This window comes from Gobio gobio (genome assembly GCF_949357685.1).
Source record: "Gobio gobio genome assembly, chromosome: 1".
NCBI classification, from domain to species: domain Eukaryota; kingdom Metazoa; phylum Chordata; class Actinopteri; order Cypriniformes; family Gobionidae; genus Gobio; species Gobio gobio.
The window spans coordinates 78812500-78831770 of NC_137097.1; the positions used below are offsets into that span (position 1 = coordinate 78812500).

General features: G+C 41.5%; 1 protein-coding gene across 3 annotated transcripts; it reads left to right on the forward strand.

The window, feature by feature from the left end:
* Nucleotides 1-844: 844 nt before the first annotated feature.
* LOC307125540 (sterile alpha motif domain-containing protein 3-like) lies at nt 845-10071 on the forward strand. 3 transcript variants are annotated; one of them, XM_079815444.1, is made up of 8 exons: nt 845-984; nt 1122-1198; nt 2241-2326; nt 3704-3780; nt 5018-5998; nt 6113-6265; nt 8446-8538; nt 9246-10071. In XM_079815444.1, exons 5-8 carry the CDS (start codon nt 5018-5020, stop codon nt 9546-9548), a joined length of 1530 nt encoding a protein of 509 aa, XP_079671570.1. In that variant the 5' UTR covers nt 845-984; nt 1122-1198; nt 2241-2326; nt 3704-3780; the 3' UTR covers nt 9549-10071. The 3 variants fall into 3 exon arrangements, 2 of the variants coding, with proteins under 2 accessions (XP_079671570.1, XP_079671569.1); XM_079815443.1 differs by lacking the exon at nt 845-984 and having other exon boundaries at nt 1083-1198; XR_013816394.1 differs by lacking the exons at nt 845-984; nt 3704-3780; nt 5018-5998; nt 6113-6265 and having other exon boundaries at nt 1083-1198; nt 9246-9286.
* The last annotated feature ends 9200 nt before the right edge of the window (nt 10072-19271 follow it).

A 19271-nucleotide genomic window follows, 5' to 3' on the forward strand; every position in this document is an offset into this window, starting at 1 on the left:
TAGAGTGTGTCCACGATCATGTGTGGGTCCGTGAACATGTTGTGTCAAATCAAAAGTGTTAAGAACAGTCATGAGATCTTTTGTTGTACTGGATTCAGCATTGTCAATGTGAATGTTAAAATCCCCAGCAATAGCAAAACAGTCATACTCAGAGGAGATTGCTGATAACAGCTCTGTAAAGTCATCAATAAAGGCCGGAGAATATTTTGGAGGCCTATAAATAATGATAAGCAGGATGCGTGGTGCACCTTTTAGCACAATGCCCAGATATTCTAGAGACAAATAGTCACCAAATGATACTTGCTTACATTGATAAACATCTTTAAATAGAGCTGCGACCCCCCCCCCCCCCTTCTGACTGGTCTGCACACACTCATAAAAGTAAAGTTAGGAGGGGCTGTTTCATTGAGGACTGTTGCACTGCAGCTGTCTTCTAGCCACGTTTCATTTAGAAGCAAAAAATCTAGGTTGTTTGTGGATATTAAGTCGTTGACTAGAAATGATTTGTTTTTGAGTGAACGGATGTTTAAGAGTGCTAACTTAACAGTATTAAATTTTAATTTTTTCCCCCATAGTAATCTTAGTTTGACAATTAACAGGCAGCAGATTAGATGGGTTTGCCATACGGCCTGAGAAAGCCTTGGACTTTCTATCACGTAACAGAACAGAAATAGAGAAAGATAGAGACACACTGGGCTCACGCATGTTTTGTAAACATTTGATAAGATTGCTGGTGACTTTGCGAGGACCCAGAACACGTCACTGAGAGCTGGTATCAGTTGTTTTTGGTGCAGATGGAGGAGGGTGTGTGCCCTGGCGTTGTGACCGAAGAAATCTCACAGGAGGAGGGGCAGAGCGAGCTGGGCCCACAGTCTTTGGTGGTTGTGCACTGTAAACCCGGATTTCATATGTAATCAAACATTTAAAGTATAATGTACTTAAATGACTCAAATCGATTAAGTTTTGATTGCATTACTAGCAAATGTAAGTATGTTAAACTAATTTGTAGACCTAGTTGAGTCTGTGAATAACTTTAAGTGAAATAGCTTAAAATTCCAAAGTTTTAGTCATGCAATGCACGATGGGAACGTGAAAGCCGCCACTTTGCCGCCGTGTCTAAGTTTTTTGCTGAGAAGACGACGTCATTTTCCTGCCGCGCACCGGACGGTCCAGTTGCTGCTAAAACTCGCCAGAGACGGTAAGTAGCTTTGGTCTCGCCCTCCCGATGATCATTGTTTAGCTATGTCAATTTAATGTGTTTGTGTGTGGATATAAGGGGATGTTGGTGAGTAGTGGGACGCTATAACCTTAACTAACGTTAGGTTGGCCGCCATTTTCACCTACTGGCTAACGTTACAGTTTGAAAGTTTTTTTCACTTGATGCGCTGTTTCTGAAAAGTCCAAGAGAAGCAGTTTGACGTCGACGGAGATTAACATTGTCACCCGTTAAGGTACTTAGCTAGCTATCTAAAAGTTAAGTAGTTACTTTTATCACTGAAAGGGCTTTTTGTGACGGTGCTTGACTTGACAGACGTTTTCAACGTCAAGGTCGACAGACATCACCTGTAGCCACCGGTTTGATGGCTTAGCTAGCCATATTGACGCACTGTTTGTGAACTTGGAAAACTGTCGTTTTAACCAGTTCAACGGGACATTTTTCACTTGTATTGGCGGATACGCTACCCCGCTTTGAACCGCCTCTCGGCAGATTAAACGCTGCCGACGAAAACCACGCGCATTCATGGCGGCAAAGAGAGCGCAACCACGTTGTAACATTGCTAACTTTCTTTTTTTACTGGAGGGGCTTTTTTGAACCGTGTAAAACCGTTGTTAAAACCAGTTCAACTGGATGTTTTTAACCTGTAACTTTAGCGTCTTGGTGACACCGCCCGATCCACGCTGAACGAGGGACACGCACTCGGTGGGAAGAGGAGTGTTAGCGACCACATTTGATTGTTTTTTTAGTATTAAATGTGATGACAACTTTGACCATTCATTTTATTATTGTCTTGTGCATGACATAGGCTCCGCTTTAGTGATTATTTTACCTTCAAGCACTTAAGAGAAAGTGAATTGCAACCGGTTTATGCAAACTTGAGTATATTAGCAATACACACCCCTAATAATGACATTACGGCTTTAATGTTAGCTTTCTTGAAAATACAGGTATATTGTTGCAATAGAATACTGTAGCTAAAAGTTCCCTTGTCTCTTATTTTCTTTGTTTTATTGTGTTGCAGGTCATGGAAAGAGATTCTTTTGAACCCAATATCCTGAGATTAGCAACAAACTGAATATCAATCTCTGAAAATTATGCTTTGGAAGTGTAAGTATTGCCCTCTTCGCTGTGAAAAGAGAGCACAGCTATTTAAGCATTATAGGCTAAAACATGGAAGTTATGCAAGAACAGAGCCTTTTCCTTGTTTACATCAGGAATGTCCATGTACATTTAAATCACTCAATGCACTAAAAGTACATTTATCCCGCCTTCACACCAAAACTCCTGATCAGCAGCAACCAGATGCACCAGTTAAATTTTGCTGTCTGTCATGTGGGTTTGCTGAGTCTTGTTCTCAGACCGACTACTTTACTCACCTGCATACTGCACACTTAAAAGTAAACCATAAAGTCAGTTGCCCATATATAGACTGTAACTTTGAAACCAGTATGTACTCCACTTTCAAAGCACACAAGAGTAAAAAACTCCAGGACCAGAACTGGAAAAGGTTCAAGTCAGAAATCATTGGTTTTGATACTGTAAGCGATGACAGTGATGCTACACAAGACCAAATGTCACATGCTGATGATATGGACGATTTAGAAGATGTCAGTGTAGAAGCCAGTGAGACTGATCTTCGTGATTTAGAAAAACAGCTTGAGCACAACTTAGCATCTCTTCTGTTAAAGATGCAAACTGTCCTGCACATACCAGAGAGCTCTGTGCAAGAAGTAATACAACAACTTTGTCAAATCAATAAGCTGTCACAGCCACTTCTGCATAACAGAGTGAGGGACGTTCTAAAGAAATATTATGTTGACATCAATGAAACAGTTGTGAGAGAGCTTACCAGTGTAGTGTCAGAAAGTAACATAATGGCATTTTGTGCCAAAGATGGATCCCTAGGAACTGCTAAAAGGAGAGCGGCCTATGTACGTAGAGAGTTTCCACTGGTGAACCCCATTGAATACTGTGTGGAAAAAGGCAAAAAAACACTTGCATATGTCCCTATTGTTCCCATGCTACAGAAGTTGCTGAACAAAACTGACATATTAGATAAAGCCATGTCAGAAAAAGTACATGTCCCACAGGAATATAGATCATATGTAGATGGCCAGTGCTTTAATGAAAACTCTCTTCTTGCAAGGGACGAGTTCACAATTGCTCTTGGACTTTACATTGATGACTTCGAAGTAGCCAATCCTCTAGGAACATCAAAGCTAAAACATAAAATGTGTGCCATATACTGGGTCATTGCCAACATACCTGCAAAATATAGGTCAACCCTTAACTCAATCCAACTTGCACTACTGTGCAATACCTCAACAGTCAAAGAGTGTGGTTACGCTAAAGTTCTGCAACCTCTTATCTATGATCTAAAGTCATTGGAGCAAAATGGTGTTTACTTAGAGCAACTAGGTGAGAGTGTGAAAGGCACAGTCTTATATGTTGTTGCTGATAATCTTGGTGCCCACTCCCTTGCAGGATTCCTGGAGAGCTTCACTACTGACAAGTTCTGCAGATTCTGTTCGGCAAGCAGTATTGACACACAACACCAAGAGGTATGTTCTGGTTTCTTTAAACTCCGAGACAAAGACTCCCATGATAAGCAGGTGCAGGAGGTGAGAGAGGACCCAGCTTTGAGTCGGACTTATGGTGTGAAAAGAGCATGTCCTTTAACTGAGAATCTTGAGCACTTTCATGCAGTCACTGGTTACCCCCCTGACATCTTGCATGATATATTGGAAGGCATTGTTCCAACTGAGTTGTCCCTTTGTCTTAAAGACCTGATAGGCAAGGGGTATTTCACACTAGAAATGTTAAATCAGACCATCAGAAACTTTAACTACACATTTACTGACAAAACAGACCGACCTCAGATTATTGGAAAGGGATTTTCCGCCAAAGGGACCATTGGTGGAAATGCCCATGAGAATTGGTGTCTCATAAGGCTCCTTCCATTTCTTATTGGTCACTGTGTCCCTGAGGGTGACAACACTTGGGAAATTGTCATGCTTCTCAAAGATGTGGTTGAGCTAGCTGTTGCACCAAGGCATACTGAGGAGACACTGCATTTCCTGGACTGTAAAATAGCAGAGCACAGACAGCTGCTGCAGTCAACATTTCCAGATTTTCGTTTAAGGCCAAAGCATCACTTTGTGGAACATTACCCTCAGCTTGTAAGGAGATTTGGTCCCCTGTCTGATGTTTGGACGATGCGCTTTGAGGGGAAGCACAAGTTCTTTAAAAAGGCAATTCGCAATGTGCAAAACTTCAAAAATGTTGCCATGACACTTGCTACCAAACACCAGAAAGCAGTCAGTTACCACCTTGACTGTAGCTCTTTTTTCAGACCATCAGTTGAGATGACAAAGGTTACCCCAGTTTTGCTTGCCTCTTTCCCTTTGAACGTTCAGAGAGTAATTGCGCAAAACTTTACAAAGCCTGGGTCAGTTCTTAATGCATCATCTGTCTGTGTAGATGGAATCAAATATCATCCCAACATGATACTCTCTACTGGCTCATGCTCAGGTCTCCCTGAATTTGCCCAGATTCAAAAGATTGTGGCTGTTAACACAGAAATTATGTTTGTTTGCCACAAAATGACAGCATGGTATTGTGAGCATTTAAGATCTTACCAACTTGTCTGTAATGAGGTCCCCTCTTTGGTTGTGGTTCAGATGTCAGACTTGAATGATGTCTTCCCATTATCAGCATATAGGGTACAAGGAGAACTTATGGTAACACTGAGACGATATGTTATTTGTTAAATACCTGTCTTTTATCATGGTTTCACAGATGGCTGAGCAACAGAATATAACCATGAGGGTTATTGTCTCTGAGGGAGATATAAGAAAGATGACGACAAAACGACCTGACACACTTGATGATTTGATTGGCTGGCTCAAAGGCACTCTCCAAGCGAACTATAGTTTCACCCTACAGTACCAAGATCCTGAATTTAACAATGAACTGTGTAACCTCACCAGTCTCTGTGAGCTCCCAGAGAAGCCAACAATCAAAATCATCCCTATGATTGAGCTTGTACCAATCTCACCAAACACTGAATCATATGGTGACACAAGCAGCCAGGCTGACACCGAGATCCTGTCCAGCTCCCCTCTGGATAGAAGTTTTCAGTGGCCAGAGGTATTTGACGTTCCCAAATTTTCGGTTGATGTTGAGTACAGACTTCGTCAAGGTAACCTGTTGTATCTCAGGGATGGAACCTATCTTAAGGTGACAAAAGAGTTGAAACACGATATCCTAGAGAAACTGGCTGAGACCATGTATAAATTTAAAGCATACCCAGAAAAGGACGATTTTGAAGCCGTTGCAAAAGCATTAGTACAAACCCACCCGTGTCTCCAAGAATCAGGCTCATCCTCTGGCTGGATTGGATGGAAGAACAGTCTGAAGTTCAAGATGGGTAATTATAGAACTAAAATGCGCCAGATTGGACGAGTTGATGTCACTGTCAATGGTGGTAAACGTGGAAGGTACACTGCAAATGCAGACCCTCCTCACAAAGGCATAAAGAAGCCAAGGAAAGGGGAAATCAATTTCTTACCTGAATATCCAGAGGGGAGGGATGAGCACAACCTGGAAGAAGCTCGCCAGGTTTTGGTCAATGAAATGATGAAGACAAAGCCAAATGGGTCCCTTGTTAAGAAAGAGATGGACATGACGTTTGCGCTTCGGAGAAAAGAAGTTGTCCAAAACAAGCCTGCCATCAGCCAGATGGTACATCGATGGCCAGCTCTTTTCACAGAAAGCCAGGTATGTATTACTGTTGAATGTTTCGAAAAGACGTATGTGTTACTGTAATGTTGAATACAATTTGTCCATAGATTCTTGTTTTTAGCTTCTTATGCAAAACATGTTTTGTTTCAGGTTTTTTACGAGTTCACCAGAGTGGTGGGGAAAAGTCTGCAAGAGAATTTCTTTGATGAACTTGATCGTTTCTCTCCAAGGCTGATGGACCTCTTTAGGAAGAAGAAAGGCCTGACCGGCCAGCTTTTGGCTGAGCTTTTACGTCACACAAAGGTGGGTTTGACTATATCTTTCCTTTCTCTGTTCATCTCTTTTGTATTTTCTTTCTTCTCTGCTCTTTATCTTTTTCTTTTTTCCCTGCTCTTTCTTTCTTTCTTTCTTTCTTTCTTTCTTTCCTTCCTTCCATCTCATTTCCCTTCCTTAATTGTCTCCTTTTCTCTCTTCATTACCTAATTTGTCTTTTTTTGTGGTGGTGGTGGTGGTGGGGGTGATTAAGGCACAACAAAAAGGTTAAATATCATATATTTTTATTGACAAGTACACATTTCCATTGCCAACACTTAATGTCAGATAACTTGACATTGCTTTGCCATTGCTACACTTTCTCTGACTGCTCCACAGACTTCTTATTGCAAGTTTTGCTCATACACACACACCGACCTGGACCTGGAGAGGGAGGTGCACACACACACACACACACACACACACACACACACACACACACTCACTCACTCACTCACTCACTCACTCACACACACTCACTCACTCACTCACTCACTCACACACACACTCACACACACACACACACACACACACACTCACTCAGACACTCACTCAGACACTCACTCAGACACTCACTCAGACACTCACTCAGACTCACTCAGACTCACTCACTCAGACTCACTCACTCAGACTCACTCACTCAGACTCACTCAGACTCACTCAGACACTCACTCAGACTCACTCACTCAGACTCACTCAGACTCACTCAGACACTCACTCAGACTCACTCAGACTCACTCAGACTCACTCAGACACTCACTCAGACACTCACTCAGACTCACTCAGACTCACTCAGACTCACTCAGACTCACTCAGACACTCACTCAGACACTCACTCACTCACTCACTCACTCACTCACTCACTCACTCACTCACTCACTCACTCACTCACTCACTCACTCACTCACTCACTCACTCAGACACACACACTCACTCACTCACTCAGACACACACACACACACACACACACACTCCGACCTGGACCTGGAGAGGGAGGTGGACACACTCACTCACTCAGACACACACACACACTCACTCACTCACTCACTCACTCACTCACTCACTCACTCACTCACTCACTCACTCACTCACTCACTCACTCTCTCACACACACACACACACACTCCGACCTGGAGAGGGAGGTGGACACACACACACACACACACACACTCACTCAGACACACACACACACACTCACTCACTCACTCACTCACTCAGACACACACACACACACACACTCACTCAGACACACACACACACACACTCACTCACTCACTCACTCAGACACACACACACACACACACACACACATACTCCGACCTGGACCTGGAGAGGGAGGTGGACACACTCACTCACTCAGACACACACACACACACACACACACACACACACACACACACACACACACACACATACTCCGACCTGGACCTGGAGAGGGAGGTGGACACACTCACTCACTCAGACACACACACACACACACACACACACTCACTCACTCACTCACTCACTCACTCACTCACTCACTCACTCACTCACTCACTCACTCACTCACTCACTCACTCACTCACTCAGACACACACACACACACACACTCACTCAGAGACACACACACACACACACACACACACACACACCGACCTGGACCTGGAGAGGGAGGTGGACACACTCACTCACTCAGACACACTCACTCACTCACTCACTCACTCACTCACTCACTCACTCACTCACTCACTCACTCACTCACTCACTCAGACACACACACACACACACACCTGGAGATGGAGGTGGACACACTCACACCAACCTGGAGGTGGACACGCGCACACACAAACTTGCTCACACACTCAAACACAGCCTCACACACACTCACACACTCAAACACAGGCTCACACACACTCACACACTCAAACACAGGCTCACACACACTCACACATTCAAAAAGACTCACACACACAGATTCAAACACAGACTCAGGCTCACACGCGCACACACACACCATCCTGGACCTGGAGGTGGACACAGACTCAGACACACAGACTTGCACACACACACACACACACACTGCTATTGATATTGTGGCGGGCCACCACAAATTAAGGAATGTATGGGAAACCCTGATGTGAGTATCCTTGGCAAGATCTGTTTTAACTCTTGTGTCCACTATCTTGCAGACCACTGAGCCAACAGACATCAGGTGCCTATGTCTTCGGGGACTGCCTGTCATCTTGGCGGATGATTCTTCTGCCTTCTTCAAGACATGCTCTGTAAGTTAATTTGTTTTTGTAAATGTTGCTGGTGCATGCTCCTTTTGTCTCATTTTTAGCTGTTAATGAACACTTCCATTCATTTTCAGAATTATTTGATCAGCATCAGTGTCTCCATTAGGTCTTTATTTTATGGCCGAACAAAGGTAGTTTACTCACTTTCAGTCCCAGTCCTATTGAAAAAGTAGAAACATTTCTCCCAATAACTAAGGTTGTATGAATCTTTTTACAATTGCCCAATTCGTTTTTGACTTTACTGTCACCGGTTGGAACTTGTGAAATTGTTTTTGGGTCTAAAACTCAAATGGGGAGTTCTGACTCAAATGGGGAGCACTTGTTAGATTCTGGTTGCTCCAGTCATCAAATATATTATTTTGTATGTTACTTTCAACTGGTAAAGTAAAAAAAACAAAAACAATTAAGGTGAACGGTACTGAGAGTCATAAAAAAATGTTTCAGCACAACTGTGACTGAAAGTGGGTAAACTCCATATTTTGGGCAAAGTGTTGCAAACTGTACAGATCCAAATATGGCATTTGATAGAAATTTAATACTGGTATCATCCTTTTAATATAAATTACTTTCAGTGTGGTTTATATTGTACAATGCTTTTCATTATAAACAGGTTATTTTTGGTGGACAAAACACCATTGTCTAACTGCCATGTTTATGTTCTCTCCTTGTCAAAACGTTTCTTTCACTGTTAGGATGTAACTGACAAGGACTCGTACATTGAAACTCCAGTGGGAATTCTTTGCCTTGGTCAAGAAAATACCCAGCTCAACCCATCCAGAGTAGGGATCATCTTGGAAGGGTCTGTGGTAATGGATGAACTGGCCAACCTGCCTCAGGCCTTCTGTGTCCTTTTTGGACTGATCTACGCCCTGCATCTGGACTACCCCAAGTGCATGAAAAACACTTTCAACTTTGTTCAGCAAGTAATGCTCAAACTGGGTAGAAGTGAGCTGGTACCCAAAATTCAAACTTTGAAAAATCAGCTGGAAGCATAAAACGGGGTTTCGAAGTGGCTCTACTACTGTTCCAGATTTGTTTGCCACAGTTTGTAACGTTGGACTTTTATAAAAATGTTTACTGTTGTGTATGGTTTGGAGTACATGTCCTGTGGTATTTGCACTGATTTTTGCACAAGATTCCATGACACAGGCTTTTTCATTTCAAATTAGTTGGGTATTTTAGTTACATTACCCACTAAAAGGCAGATGTCTTGGTGCATTTTAGATTTAAGATGTATAGGTACATAGATATTTTAGTCATGTTTAGTCATATAAATGGGAATGTTCAACTATATAAAACATTTCTCTAACAGGAGTTTAGTTATAATACAGTTTTAATGTGATTTGTTGTGATAATGATCTACACATGCTTGGGCACAATAAGTGTTTTTGTTGGCATGATGGTGCTTTGTTTTATGCAATGTTCAGGGCATGAATGACACATTTTGTCACTGTTTCAGGCTCATGATTCAAGGTTGTTAAAGCAGGGGACAACAACCTGCAAGTTAATGCTGTTTTCAAATAAAACAGTAAAAAAATTACTTTTGTATTGCGTATTTGTCTTAATTTAAATGTTCTAGTTTAGCATATTCAATGAATACAAAGGTTTAGTTACTTTAACTTAAAATAGTAAGTGGAGTTCATGTGACAAGATAATTAATATTACAAGAGATTGTAAGTGAAATCAACTTGGCATTCAGTGTTTTGAACTTAAAATAATAAGTCCAATGCGCTCAAGTTTTCATAACCCATTACTTAAAGTTTTTAAGGCAACCGGTTTCCTCAAAATTTTTAAGTGAATTCAACTTATCCGGGCTTACAGTGTGGGCCTTGACGCTTTTTGGTTGATATCTGGGGGCTCGCAGCGATCGAGTATGATTGTCTGTTTCCAGTATAAACAAAATCCATTTTCTCTGTGAAGCTCAGAGGCGGGGATGCTGTAGAGTGGGATAACATGTCTGGTGAGGGGGGCTGTTTCTCTGGTGTTACCGGAAGCTGCAATATGTTATCGTCCGGTTCAAGGAGTGACATTTCTTCCAGCCTATTGCTTATATTACATATAAGTTTTAAAATTTCACCAGTGTCACTCCTGATGGTCCCCATTTTTACCAGTGCCTCCACAGACTCCACAGTATGGGCTGAGATGTTACTGTTTAGTGCCTCGATCTGTGTCATTTGGAGCAGTTCTAATTCGTCACAGTCTATCTGTGGTGAGCTCTGAGGGCTGGGCTCAGCTGGGAGTGTGTCCATGAGAAGTGGTTGTTGTGGCTGCGTGGTGTTATCATTGTCCTTGTGGGCTGTATCAACCGCATGTCCATTCAGATGCTGAAATGAAGTCCTGTGATCGTACTTTACTGGTGTGTGTGTGCCATCCAGGTTGAGTGGGTTAGCACACACAGCTGAAGGATGATGAAGGGAAAAATAAATATTGTCCTTTAGCACTCTTGCACCGAGTTTGTTTGGGTGGAGGCCATTTGATGTAAACAGTTGTCTCTGACTCCAGAAGAGATTAAAATTGTCGATAAAGTTCACTCCCTTCATGTTGCAGGTTTTTTGCAGCCATGTATTAAGCCCAAGTAGCCGTGAAAACCTATTTGTTCCTTTTGCTGGAAGTGGTCCACTGATGAACGGCTGAACTTTCAGTTTTCTAAGTGTTTCAAAAAGTTCATTAAAATCCCTCTTAAGGAGTTCTGACTCCTCTCTCTGAATATCGTTCTTTCCCACATGAATGATGAGTCGATTTGCAGTCTTGTGTTTCATCAGAATGTTCTTAAGTTCCCTGTTGACATCAGAAACTGTTGCTTGTGGAAGGCAGCATGTAGTTGTATCCCTGCTGCTAATGTTTCTGATTGTTGAGTCGCCCACTATAAGAGTCCTGGGCTCGGCTGCGCTCTGAGCTGAGGGCCGCTGTCTGCTCGACCTTGAGCGCCTGTTAGCATTAGTGTTAGCTGCGGGCTGATTCAATCTGTGTTCGGTCACATTTATCACGTTTGGGGATTCCTCACCCACATTCATTAGCACTTCAAATCTGTTTTCAAGATGTATATTTGGTGGTAGAAAACTAGTGTTTGCAATCCTTGTGTCTGGGGTAGAGCATGCTAATGCGGCAATATGTGATGCTCGTGACAATCTGATGTCTCGAGTGCCTTTGGGTCTTGCTCCCTGTTTGTTCCATCGATTAGTGTGTTGATCAGTTACTTGTTTCTCTACATGTTGAGTAGCACTACATTTGTGGGACTCACCGGCAGTGTGCAGAGGGCGATCATGATGAAGCTCTGCTGTGTGATTCGTCTGGTTGGATGGTTCCGCAAATAACTTTGTTTCAAGAACTGCAATCCTTTGTAAAAGTCTGTGGCAGTTTGTGCAGCAAGTAGATTCTAGAAGAGGCATTTTCTTATCCTTTTGAATGTAGGCAGCTGTGTTTTCCCTTCTCCGGAATGTAAGCTGAAGGCAGTGGGAGGCTGGTCGGTTGAAATATTCCGCTTTTTGTTTAGGAATTCAGTCACCAGAGTTTCTAATTTTATCATTGGAGTCAAGCTTTGTCGTTTGAGCACTGTGCTGATTTGCTGAAGTTGTAAAATATAGAAGCGATAGAGAAAAGCGCGGAGCAGTAAGCAAGAGCGTCCGAACAGTAGCGAAGCAGGAAGTCGAGTGATAAAGTGATAACGTAGGGAACAGTGAATGAGAGTATAGGATCCAGCCATAGGTTGTGCTGTATTGCGATCTCAACTGTGCTCTGACTGCTCTTACTACAGTGCATCAATGAAATGGGTCCCCTCTTAAACAATGACGCGCTGCGCCGTGTTCCGAACGTTGTTTAAGCGACATATACCGGTATTGCGGTATCATCAAAATTCATATCATAACAAAAATAAATACCGGTATTCGGTATGAACCGGTATACCGCCCAGCACTAATGCGCGGGCACCTGTCAGAATTGGCGCAGCAGTCAGTCATCTACTCTACATCACTCACCGATCAAATAAGGCTTTCCACATATCACTCCACGCCGGTTCTGTTACTGAAGAATCCATCACGAGACAACGATATGGTGCAACTAAACTGTTACATGATTGGCTGGTAGCATGTTACTCCCTGCATTGCTAGGTTACCAGAGAGTGAGTGCCTTTGTTCATGCAACCAAACTTGCTTTGCAACCTCTGGTTTCTTCCGACGAAGACGTTTTATCGAACGCATTTTTTATTGATATTGATTACATGTCTATCGCGATACATATTGTTAATGTTTTATCGCCCAGCCCTATTATGTAAAGTATCTGAGTATCTAAATAGTGTAGGTTGAAGTCTTCTTACAACTTGAATGCTTTAGGAGGACTGTTGGGCATGTACACACTACAGGTGCTGGTCATATAATTAGAATATCTTTAAAAAGTTGATTTATTTCACTAATTCCATTCAAAAAGTGAAACTTGTATATTATATTCATTCATTACGCACAGATTGATATATTTCAAATGTTTATTTCTTTTAATTTTGATGATTATAACAGACAACTAAGGAAAATCCCAAATTCAGTATCTCATAAAGACCAATACAAAGAAAGGAATTTTAGAAATCTTGGCCAACTGAGAAGTATGAACATGAAAAGTATGAGCATGTACAGCACTCAATACTTAGTTGGGGCTCCTTTTGCCTGAATTACTGCAGCAATGTGGCGTGGCATGAGTCGATCAGTCTGTGGCACTGCTCAGGTGTTATGAGAGCCCAGGTTGCTCTGATAGTGGCCTTCAGCTCTTCTGCATTGTTGGGTCTGGCATATTGCATCTTCCTCTTCATAATACCCCATAGATTTTCTATGGAGTTAAGGTCAGGCGAGTTTGCAGGCCAATTAAGAACAGGGATACCATGGTCCTTAAACCAGGTACTGGTTGCTTTGGCACTGTGTGCTGGTCCCAGTCCTGTTGGAAAATGAAATCTGCATCTCCATAAAGTTGGTCAGCAGCAGGAAGCATGAAGTGCTCTAAAACTTCCTGGTATACGGCTGCGTTGACCTTGGACCTCAGAAAACACAGTGGACCAACACCAGCAGATGACATGGCACCCCAAACCATCACTGACTGTGGAAACTTTACACTGGACCTCAAGCAATGTGAATTGTGTGCCTCTCCTCTCTTCCTCCAGTATATGGGACCCTGATTTCCAAAGGAAATGCGAAATTTACTTTCATCAGAGAACATAACTTTGGACCACTTTTATTCCTTTTGTCTTTAGCACAGGCGAGACTCTTCTGACGCTGTCGGTTGTTCAAGAGTGGCTTGACACAAGGAATGCGACAGCTGAAACCCATGTCTTGCATACGTCTGTGCGTGGTGGTGGTTCTTGAAGCACTGACTCCAGCTCCAGTCCACTGTCTGTGAATCTTGCTTCACAATCCTCTCCAGGGTGCGGTTATCCCTACCACATCTTTTCCTTCCCTTTGCCTCTCTATTAATGTGCTTGGACACAGAGCTCTGTGAACAGACAGCCTTTTTTGCAATGACCTTTTGTGTCTTGCCCTCCTTGTGCAAGGTGTCAATTGTCGTCTTTTGGACAACTGTCAAGTCAGCAGTCTTCCCCATGATTGTGTATCCTACAGAACTAGACTGAGAGACCATTAAAGGCCTTTGCCGGTGTTTTGAGTTAATTAGCTGATTAGAGTGTGGCACCAGGTGTCTTCAATATTGAACCTTTTCACAATATTCAAATTTTCTGAGATACTGAATTTGGGATTTTCCTTAGTTGTCTGTTATAATCATCAAAATTAAAAAAAATAATATATATATATCAGTCTGTGTGTAATGAATGAATATAATATACAAGTTTCACTTTTTGAATGGAATTAGTGAAATAAATCAACTTTTTGATGATATTCTAATTATATGACCATCACAGGCTATATTCCTTTTTACATAAAACCTTATGGGAGAAATTTACCTCTTAATTCTTCATTTTTTTTCTTGCCTTCTGATGTTAAGAATATGTCATAGGCAGTGGTTGAAGAATTGTAGCTTGTTCAGGAGGTTCTTTGTTGTTTTCCATGTCTCAGATCTTTAAAGGAGTATGGTGTTAATGCTTGAGTCGAATAGCCATAGTTTGGTCTTGAGTGTCATGTTACGTGCTCTTCATTTGGACCCCATCATTCCAAATGCAGCTCTTGCCTTGTCTATTCTTGTGGTTAACCATCCAGCTGGCCAGTGTCTTTCTGTTTGCACTTTGGTCGTTGTGCTAATGTGGAGACCTGTCTCAGCTGACTTCTGTTCTACCTCTCTCAATTTCTCTTGCATTTGTTGGTGTTTTTGGGACAGTAATGTGATAGAATCTGCAAAGTCTAGGTCATCCAGTTGTGTAAATGGGGTCCATTGGATCCCATTGCACCTGTTGTCAGTAGCTTGCCGCATGATCTAGTCGACCTTCGAAGAGGAATGGTAATCGAGAAAGTAGACCGCCTTGATCACAACTCCTGTTGAGATGTAAAATGCCTGTGTCAGCTGGCCTTTATGTATGATTCTACATTGCTCACTGCACTTAGTTATTCATTAATGTGTACATATTGTCCTATCTCCTAACTCCTATACTCATGTTCATAGGTTTTTAGTCAGGATTAATCCTGACTCCAACAAGTGCACTGCCAAGGAGCAGATGAGCAAGACGACTGGGAGAGTGGTGAAGCGGAAGACCTCATACATGAACCCCCATGTAATCTCCTTCATCAGGGACTTCACGGAGTTCTATTTGTTAACTGACTAGATACAGGTGAGGTTCTGATAATAGCTTTAATAATAATATAATATAATTAATAATATAGGTATATGTGGGTATAATATAATTAATCATAATTTGATAATAATAATAATTTATTAGGGAAGTACCGGTATCGATATTGGGCCGATACTGAGCTCAATGTACTCGTAAACATTTTTTTTTTTTTTACTCCGATACCAACAACCGATACCAGGCGTGTAAACAGTGTTTGTGTTTAGAAAAATAAACACTGACATCAGAGGGTATAATGGGGATTAAAAAAAAGGCAGTCAATGAAGTAAATCTATCTTACTAGTGGAATATTCAACAAAATATAGTAACACAACACAACATTGCTTTGGTGCGCGAGCTGATAAGAGAAAAACGTACCGTGGATTGAGCATGCAGCGGGACAGACCCGTGAGCTGACAACAGTAGCTATATTTAGGGATGGGGCCGATCCGATCCAGTATCGGGACCGATACCAGCGTAATTCACGTATCGGATTTTCCCGATCCAACCTGCTGAGAAATCCGATATCCATGAGCCATGTCTGCGCTTTAACGTTGTCTGCTGAAATGACTCCAAAAGTGATTCCCGCCGGCTTGTCTGCTAGCTGGCTGCAAACTATGGAATAGATTTCCTGGGTGGAGGCGCGGCTCAATGAGATGCAGAGTTATGAGACACGCCCCCGCTCAGGAAATCCATTCCGCAGTTTGCAGCCAGATAGCAGTATAGCATTGAGCAGCATTGTGGCTAGCCAATATGTCAGCTGTGTGGAAATACTTCACACTGGAAACACCACTGCAGAGCAAGACAATGTTTGCAAAACCGTAATTCAGAGAGGTTGAAGCTCCCTCGCGTCGTACAACACAACGAACGCAATCAAACATTGTTCAGACAGGACTAGGGTGACATTTAAGAGATAATAATCAGGGCTTGACATTAACAATCGCCATCTGGGTGTATTTCAGCTGTGGCGTGTAACACTCACACTAGCCACTTATGGTGTTCTCAAAAGCCATCTATTATAATCGCGTTGCGCATTATAACCAATCACACGTGTTTCTATCGAGTTTATGAAGATAATAATCAGAGGCGTTCAGATTAGCAAATTCTAAATTCAGGTATCGGGATCGGATCGGAAGTGAAAAAATGTGGATCGGTGCATCCCTAGCTATATTACTAATGTCAGTGATAGGTGCCTTCATTCATAAAAATATTACATTAACATATAGGGCTGGGTACCGAAAGCCGGTATTAAACGGGCCCCGGGGCTGAGTTTTTAAAGACCGCTGTATCGATAAGCTCAGACGTTATCAGTTCTGCTGTCGGTACTTGGAAAAATACTCGTAATGTTATTATTGCTATAAAGACGTTTTATCTCACCAGCTATTTCTATATACAATAATATTAAACCATTTGCAGGGCTCGACATTAACGCTTGTCTGGGACAAGTGGATTTTTTTGAAGGGGCAAGTGAAAAATAATTTTACTTGCCTGACGGACAAGTATCCTGAGTAAAACGTCAAAACAAAAAACAACTAGGGAATCACCAAAATGCAAGAATGATTCTGCATTCAGTTAGATTAAGTGGAGAGCGATAGTGGATAATAAGTGGATAAAAACGAACTGACATTAACAAAGTTGTCACAATTTTAACTGTGTATGTTAACTGAGTTTCTGTGTGAGCGGCGCTCATTTGTTTTCGATTTTCTTCTCGAGAGGCTGCGCGAGCCTCAACAGCCCAACCTTGTTAACGTCAGTTCGTTTTATATAAACCACTATCGATCGCCACTTACATTAACTGAATGCAGAATCATTATTGCACTTTGGTGATTCCCTAGTTATTTTTTGTTTTGACGTTTTAACCAGGATACTTGTCCGTCGGGCAAGTAAAATTGTTTTTCACTTGCCCCTTCAAAAAATCCACTTGTCCCGGACAAGCGTAAATGTCGAGCCCTGCCGAAGTTCATGTCGAGCATTCAGAGATTTTGTTTTCCCTGAATTACCGCTGGGTGTGAATTGTGCTAAAAAAACGTTGCCTTATGTACTCTGAAAATTGTTCCGCATCAGCTGAAATAAACACTTTCAATAAACGAACAAAAAACTATCCAGTGATGAAATGTTTCCTGTGTTGACAAAAATATTGTACAATGTCCTAAACTCCCGGGATAATAAAACGCATGCCATAGTCCGCTAATGACACATCTGATTCTCGAACTAATGACTCCTTTGAATCAATTACATTTAATGAATGGATAAAACAACTGGTCTGTCCAACACTGAACTCACGAGTCGCCTGAATCGGTGTATAACAAATTGGTAACACTTTACAATATGGTTCCATTTATTAAACTCTAGTTAACTACATTAGTTAACATTAACTATTAATAAACTGCACTTCTACAGCATTTATTAATCTTTCTAAATGTTCATTTCACCATTTACTAGCCTACATTATTTAAATAAAAAGTTGTATTTGTTGTAAGAACACTTCACTCCACTTTGTTTGGAAATAGGCTCATTTTACAACTCCCCCAGGGTTAAACAGTTGAGTTTTACCGTTTTCGAAACCATTCAGCCGATCTAATGTGTTTTCTTCTTTAATTTCAGGGCTCCGACTAGGATTCTTGGTCTCCAAGGTCAGGGCATGGAAGTCAAGTGGCAGGGGAAGTTTATTTTCAGTTTAAATGTTCATGCAAATGTTAAATATTTTATTTTTTAATGTTCAATGTTTTATTTTATTGTATTTAAGTAATAGTAATAATAGTAATATTTAAGTATTAATCAGTTATTTGCACTAGGATTCTTGGTCTCCAAGGTCAGGGCATGGAAGTCAAGTGGCAGGGGAAGTTTATTTTCAGTTTTAAATGTTCATGCAAATGTTAAATATTTTATTTTTTAATGTTCAATGTTTTATTTTATTGTATTTAAGTAATAGTAATAATAGTAATATTTAAGTATTAATCAGTTATTTGCACTAGGATTCTTGGTCTCCAAGGTCAGGGCATGGAAGTCAAGTGGCAGGGGAAGTTTATTTTCAGTTTTAAATGTTCATGCAAATGTTAAATATTTTATTTTTTAATGTTCAATGTTTTATTTTATTTTATTTAAGTAATAGTAATATTTAAAGGGTTAGTTCACCCAAAAATGAAAATTCTGTCATTAATTACTTACCCTCATGTCGTTCGACACCCGTCAGACCTCCGTTCATCTTCGGAACAGAAATTAAGATATTTTAGTTTAAAGGTCCTGTTCTTCGTGATCCCATTGTTCAAACTTTAGTTAGTGTGTAATGTTGCTGCTAGAGCATAAATAATACCTGTAAAATGATAAAGCTCAAAGTTCAATGCCAAGCGAGATATTTTATTTAACAGAAGTTCCCTTTCAAAGCCTACAGCGAACGGCTGGTTAGGACTACATCCTGGTATTTCCTGCTTTAATTACGTCAGTAGAGCAGTAGAACAGACTAACCTCCGCCCACAAGAAAACGCGAAAAAAGGGGGCGTGGTCTTGTTGCTGTCCCACGTGGAGAAGAAGAGGACGTCGCGTGGAGAAAAGGAAGTGCTGCGTTTCAGTGTGTTTGTCGCCATGTCGTCGAGACGCTGTTATTTTCACCCCGGAGTCAAATCACCTTTGTTTGGCTTTCCCAGGGACGCTGTAGAGATTATTAAGCGCGTATATTTCTCCCGTTAAGAGGCGTGACCTTTCCACGTGCGCTAAGCTGCTGTCGAATCACAACACAGGACCGTGCTACGTTCGCTAAGCTGCTGTCAAATCGCAACACGGGAACCGCTGACACAATCAGAACTCGTTACGTGTTTCTGAAGGAGGGACTTCATAGAATAAAGGAAGTCTTCAGTCGTTTGTAGGACAGTGAAAACAGCGGTGTACAGATAAGTAAATTGTGTTAAAAATACAGTTTTTTTTACACGCGAAACATGAACACATGTTATATTGCACACTGTAAACACAA